Source organism: Salvia miltiorrhiza, chromosome 7 (assembly GCF_028751815.1).
Source record: "Salvia miltiorrhiza cultivar Shanhuang (shh) chromosome 7, IMPLAD_Smil_shh, whole genome shotgun sequence".
NCBI classification, from domain to species: domain Eukaryota; kingdom Viridiplantae; phylum Streptophyta; class Magnoliopsida; order Lamiales; family Lamiaceae; genus Salvia; species Salvia miltiorrhiza.
This window is the reverse complement of record NC_080393.1, coordinates 17,521,380-17,528,598: the sequence shown is the minus strand read 5'-3', so window position 1 is coordinate 17,528,598 and position 7,219 is coordinate 17,521,380. Positions and strand designations below refer to the sequence as shown.

Below are 7,219 nucleotides of genomic sequence, written 5' to 3'. Positions count from 1 at the left end.
CTAGCCGAGGGGACACGACGAAGGTGAAGCTCCTGCTGCCTCGCCGGAAATCGAGCAAATCAGCGGCGATTCGCGGAGAGAGGTGGTGTTGTGTTGGCTTGTGCTGTTGGTGTTGTTGTGTGAGCGTCAGTCGAGAGAGAGAGGTGAGAGTTCGGGAGTCAGGGGCGACAACGACGGTGGCTATTAGTTGCTGCTGTCCGGCGGAACAATGGGAAGAGGGAGGGGGAAGCTAGGGAACGGCGGTGCGGACGTCGGAAATCGAAGCTTGAGGGGCAGATTTAGGGATCTAGGGTTTCACCGAGATCTAAGCCCTAAATCTGCCAAGATCTAAGCCCTTCCCCCTCTGTAAATCGAGATCTAAGCCCTAAATCCGCCGAGAACTATCGCGCCACCGCCTCCGCCTCCGCCTCCGCCCTCCGGACGCCACCGTTCGAGCCGCCTCCGCCCGCACCGTTCGAGATTTAGGGATCTATGTTTTTGATTTTTTTTTTGTTTTTTAAATTTCTGGGTCTCTTTGTTTCTGCGGTGGGCTCGCCGGTGTTTCATTGTTTCGGCGTTAAGCGCGGTGGCAGTCAGCCAAGGAGCCGGTGTCTCACTGTTCCGACGTTAAGCGAGGTGGCAGCCGGCCCAGAAAGAAGAGAGTGTTTTAATTTTTATTTTTAAAGTCATTTAGTTAAACAAGTTAATCAATGCATAAATAACATTAAATAATACACTAAACATGTGGGGTCATCTACTTTTACATCTACTTTAATTCTCCTAAATACCCGTGCCCAAAAGAAAGGGGACTTCAATATTGGGACGGAGGGAGTATATTATAAACTAGGGCTATAAAACTTATGTTTTTATGAAAGAGGGCTATAATAAGATTTCGCTCATATATGTATAGAGGCAACAATTGACAAAATTCGGTTTTGCTTGGGTAAGATAAAGAAAAATAATTTTTGTTAAGTCTGAATAAAATTAGAATCTGGTATGTTAAACTATATGCTTATATAAGTGAAGAACGTTTATTTAAAGTATGTATCCCACTTTCAAAATTAACATTTTAGACCGTCCATATCTGAGATAGATACCTCCCTCAAAACCCACCAAACCGACCCCTCCCCTAAAAAAAATAAAAAATAAAAAGAGAAAAATATTTACCCTAAACTTGAATTCGTATTACACCTTTCCGAAGCTCATTTTCTCCACACAAAAAATTGTAAGCATGAAGATGAGAAACAAAGGCAAAGTCCATCCCTTCACTTCATCATCATCTTCTTCGTCTTCTTCTCTCCCTCCCACCAACACAGACGCTTTCTCTCTCCTCAAACTCCTCCCCGCCGCCATTCTCACTCTAGTATCCTTTCTCTCTCTAGAAGAGCGCGAGGTCCTGGCCTACATGATCACCAGATCCCTCAAATCCCCCAACCCCTCCTCCCTCCCCGCCACCGAAGATAAGAAGAAGCAGTGCGGCCACAACTCGCCGGCGCTCTTCGACTGCGACTGCTTCCACTGCTACACCAGCTTCTGGTTCCGATGGGATTCCTCCCCCAACCGCGAGCTCATCCACCAAGCCATCGAAGCCTTCGAGGATCACTTGAACTCTGGCGGCACCCTCAACAACTCCCCCAAGACCAAGCGCAGGGACAAACTGGGCCGCCGGAACAAACCCCCCGCCGACCCCCTCCCTTCCTCGCCGCCGGAAAATCAAGAACGTCCCATCCCCGCCGACCTCCCCCAGCTTCATGAACTCAGCGGGGAGAACGCCGCGGAGCCTCCGCCGTCGCCGGCCGCGGTGGTGCGGACGCATAAAGGGTTGGCTAGGAAAGTCTTGCCGGACGTCATGGGGATATTTAGTTCGCGTTTATGGAGTCTTTGGAGTCCGAATGTGTGAGTAAAAAAAATTTAAAATAAATGGAAATTGGAATTCTGCTTCAATTTTTTAGAATTTCAAGGGGGAAAATATAATCTTCTTCTTTTTTTTCTTTTTTTTCTGGTGGTAGGTTATATTCGTACTCGAATATGCAGCTCTTTTTAAATGTTTCGTGGCCTCTCTCTCTCATCTGAATTATTGGCATTTGTTTATTTTTGTTATATGTTTAATCTTCAGTCTTCACTTCCATTTCGAATCTTTTTTGTTTATGTATATCAGCTGTGGGATAAGGCATTTTTCGGTGATGAAGAATTCATTCATTTTTTTTTTTTGTTTATTTATCTGCTAAAATAGAGTATTCATGCTAAAATAGAGTATTCGCACGATTGTGGTGCATAAATTTTGAAAGTGATTTGTGTTATTATTTGCTTTATAAAGCATTAATTAATATTGTTGCTTAGTAGCTAAGGATGCTGAGTTGGTGAGATATTTTGTCACATATATCAATATCTATTATCTAATGCATATAGTTGTTTATTTACGAATATGATGCTTTTGGATAAATGTGCCAATTGTGACCAAGACAAATAGAGTCCAGAAAAAAATAAATATGAATCGGATTCTTTGTTGTAAACAATATTTTACTATTCTATAATGTTGAATAACACTGATGAATTTGTGATAATTAAAGTAAAAACTTTAATTTTTTGGGGAGGAAGAATTAAAGTAGCATTTGAGTATCTTTTAGTATGTGATAGGAAATGGGTTGGTTTGAGTAGGTGTTGAATTATTGGGGTTTAGCTTACGGAATGTCAAGTTTATGCGACTTTTTCTGTTCTTTGTTCTGATTCCTGTCTACCTTGGAATCACTTTGGCCAATCTTATTCCTTTTTCTTATCATATACCTATGATCGCTAATGATAAACGATTTTGTTATATTTTTTTTGGTTAATATAGTATATAAGTATTTTTGGTATTTGGTATATATAAATGATTAGAAAGTGTTTTGAAGTTGACCAAATTAACTCTGTTTTCGAGTTGGATGATTAAGGATGGGAATTTGTTTCAGGTTACCCCTCAAGTTGTTATATTTGAGCTTCTCATTTCATCTGATAAGATTTTGCTTGGGATTATTAGATTTGAGTAGATTTCATTTATTTTTTCTCTTGTTACTACTCCCTCCGTCCCACCATTTTAGTCCCTTATTCCATTTTGAGATGTCCCAAAAAGATAGTCCACTTTTCTAATTAATACTATATAAAAATATTATTTTTACTAAATTAACCTTATTTAATGCTTCACTTAAATGTGAAAAGGATGTGTGAAAATAATAAATAAGGGTATAAAAGATAAAAATATAAAAATTAAATGTATTTTCTTAATATGTGTGAAAAGTGAGAGGGGACTAAAATGGTGGGACGTAGGGAGTATAAACAATTCATTTATTTTTTCTCTTGTGAATTTTGTGAATGGTGAATTCTTATCTCTGAAGTATGAACAATTAGATTATTCGTATGATACACGTTATTATTAGTTAATTTAATTGTATCTATAGCTTGATTTTTAAGTAAATTTCAGTTTATAGTTTGAATTTTAAGTAAATTTCAATTTATAGACAACTTCAATTTATTTTTGTATGTCATGAATTTTAAGAAATTGTTTAATTATGGTTCATTTTAAAAAAAATCGTCGTTGATTCTAAAAAATAATAATAATAATAAATAATCGACGTTGGATATACCACAATCACGTTGAAGGGTAGAAGTAGTTTGTTTGTTTTTTTTTTTTTTTTAAAGTACATCTAAAACTATGATCAGTCGTCATGAAAGTAGAGCTTAATGTATTATACGCTCAAAAAAAAATTCAACGGGAGCTAGTCTATCGCCATCAGATCACCGATATAGTAAAAAATTTGGAATTGTGTCTAAAAGTTGGCCAACAGTAGTTTCGAATTTGCAGCCATTTTTTTATTGTTTTAGAACAAAATTTGTCCGAATGATGAGATATATGGCTTTGTATGCCTTGTCGAGACAAAGATTTTGACATATTACTATCTTGGTTCAATAATGAAGATGAATCTTGCTTGAAAAGAGCGAATAAGTCATGTTTGCGTTAGAGCAATAACGCTAAATTGCAAGTTTTAAGGGCAATTTCAACCACATCGATAGTGCATACATGATGATGAACTACCTATAGTTGAAAACCTTTTTTAATATAAAAATACATTAAATTTTAGTTTGGTGATGATTAGTCATCGTTCAAGTGTAATTTCAATAAAAAAATTGCTATTACCAAAACTTCAGTGTGATTGTGATATTTTTTACACCGAAAATTTACATAAATCATAATTAAATAATTTTTCAAATTCAAAATATATAAAAAAATAAATCAAGGTTGGGACAGTCGTGCTGAAATTCGCTGAAAGTCATATTTATAAATTACTATAATTAACCCTTTATTATTTGACCTCATGTTTGTTTTACTTTACTTTTTTATCGGATATATTCTGATGTTTATATTTAAACTACACATCCTCGAACATGTTTCTTTAGTCTGTGTATAGATGGGCCTTTAGCGATTATTGGCGAAATTGAAATATATGCTTTCATAGTATTAATTGTGGGTTCAGATTTTTATTTATTTATTTATTGGTGAGATCTATTTTTCTTTGCTACACATCAATTACCAAAAATTTGGACAAACATGCATGTAAGTATCCACACGTATATATATTATGCTCATTCATGATATCGGCCATATTTGAATTGCCCAATCCACGAACTTTTAGTTTGTTTACCTTACACGCATCAATTCAAGATATATATATAGGATATATATGCACACACACACACACAAAATTACAATTTAATTGAGAAAAATTAGAGTTTGTGAATTTATATGCAAAAGGCTAGTTCCACGCTAGTCGCTATACACCACATGAATTTTTACAGAAATTCCTGTTATTGATTGGATAGGAAAGGTTTGAAGGTTCATTGATGAACTTGACAAATTATAAGTTCGTGATATAATAAAAGGTAATTCGAGATTCATTATTACAAGTATTTTAAATGATACTGGGTTTTCATTTAATCGTTTTGATCATCTAATTAATGATGATAGCTATCTAGCATGGTAAATAATACTCCCTCCGTCCGCGATATCGTTTCCACATTTGCCATTTCGGTCCGTCCGCGATATCGTTTCCCCTTCCATTTATAGAAATAGGGTCCACAAACTTCCACTCACAACAATAGTGGGACCCAAACTCCACTCACTTCATATCCACTACTATCCACCACTTTCTTAAAACCCGCGCCATCCACAATGTGGAAACGATATCGCGGACGGAGGGAGTAAAGGAAAAGGGATGTGCAATATCCACAGGGCGATGGGCACTGGATATTATGAGACTAAAATTGAACGACAGTAAAAAAGTAAATTCAAAATAGATAGTGAAAAACTATAATTTGACCCCAAAAAAGAAGTATTGGGACTGTCCCAATTATTTTAAAGTGAAAGCCTCCAAAATTAATTATGTATAGCAGCCAGCCTCTGATGCAAATTTGTATAGTCTGCAAATGGAAATGAAATGGTCCTTCACTTCTAGCAGAAAAAAGAAAAAGAAAAAAAGACAGACATTATACTATGTGGATTGGACCGATTGGTTGCTCTCTCAGCTGCAATAATATATTTATGCACTCATATTTCAAAATTATTTAAAAACAAGTATGTATACAATATGATTTAGCCTTTACTTTAGTACGTAGTACTTTGTGGGGCCAATCATAATTAAAGGTTTTCATGCTTATCCAATCCAGCCTCCTCTCTTTTTTGTCAACATTTATATTTATGTGCAATTCGTTTTAATATAGTTACGAGTAATTTGGTTTGGGTGATGGGACTAATAATTTTATTAAAAAGAGGAAATTTGACCATAAAGTATTTTAAATCCATCAGGGAAATATTCATGAGTGAAGACGGAATGATGATGCATGGTGAATTGGTGATCAATGAAGATTCAAATTGATCGTTAGAAATTAAATAAAATTATCAAATATTCCCTTAATCCCTTAAATAATTATATATATTTTTTTTGAACCGTTTTCCAAATAACTTCTTATTTATTTTGAGACACTATCTCACCACAAAATATCTCATTTATTCTTACTTTTCACTTTTTTATATCTCAATATTAATTATAACATTTTTTTCACTACTTTCAATAACATTTTTCATCACTTCCAATACACTCAACAACTTTATCTTAAAACATGTGTCTCCCCTCTTAAGAAATTATTTGGGGGACGAAGAGAGTAGAATTTTTATTTGCTTATAATAATAATAATAATAATAATAATAATAATAATAATAATAATAAGTATTGGTGAAATCCCCACATACTAATTATATAGGAAAATTTATTTTACCTTTTTAAATAAAAAAGAATTTAGTTATTTTATTGTATTTTCTAATTATACTTATTTTTTTATCTTTTATTTATTTTTATTTTTTATTTTTTAAAATAACTACAATGTAAATAATATAGTAAAACAACTAATTTTTTATTTTAAAAAATAAATTAAATAAATCAAAATTTTCTATTTAACTAATCTGTGACTAGTTTAACATATTGGTGTTAAGTGTAACGAAAGAGTTAAGTAGCTATTAGATAAAAGACATTTAATAGTACAAAATCTCTTTGACACTCTTCACAAGAATTATCAAGAGGTTTAATAATTTTTACTCCTTACGTCCTAAAAAGGGATACGAGTTTTAAGAATATTTGTTGATACTTCCATCCGTCTCAAACGAAATGTCCTGTTTTCCTTTTTGGGTTGTCCCAAACGAAATGTCTTGTTTCATTTTTTGGCAATACACTCTCTCTCTATACTTAATATTTAAATAATTTTCACCAGCCCACTTTATCTACTTTATACACATTTCTTAATCTCTGTGCCGGAAAGAAATAGGACATTTCGTTTGGGACGGAGGGAGTAGTAAATTATGAGTGAAAAATCCACATTACTATAATAAGTTATGAGCGGATAAATAGACTCATATTATTTATAGTATTATGAGGGGAGCATAAAATAATGTATATATTATTATGGGACGAACGAAAATAATAAAAAAATCATCAGGTTTTTGTGAGACGAAAGAGTATTATATTTCACATTTCACTTCAGCGATACACATTATAAGTATATTAAAGATATTATTCATTGTAAGTGTGTGTGCGTATGTGGATGCATGGGTTCCTGGTCAAGGGAGTGACGCGGTGGCTCGCTTCGATCAGATTCTGACCGATGCTTATGCTTCAAACTTTATACTTGCTGATGGTTCATGGGATTACCCCAAACT

General features: G+C 34.4%; 1 protein-coding gene across 1 annotated transcript; it reads left to right on the top strand.

Annotated features, from left to right (window-relative positions):
- Positions 1–915: 915 nt before the first annotated feature.
- On the top strand, positions 916–2,107 carry LOC130995653 (uncharacterized). The gene has a single exon (XM_057921020.1). The coding sequence runs from the start codon at positions 1,211–1,213 to the stop codon at positions 1,877–1,879; it is 669 nt and encodes a 222-aa protein (XP_057777003.1). The 5' UTR covers positions 916–1,210; the 3' UTR covers positions 1,880–2,107.
- The last annotated feature ends 5,112 nt before the right edge of the window (positions 2,108–7,219 follow it).

Coding starts and splice junctions, on each gene's coding strand:
- LOC130995653 (XM_057921020.1), top strand. CDS start 1,211: ATGAAGATGAGAAACAAAGGCAAAGTCCATCCCTTCACTTCATCATCA.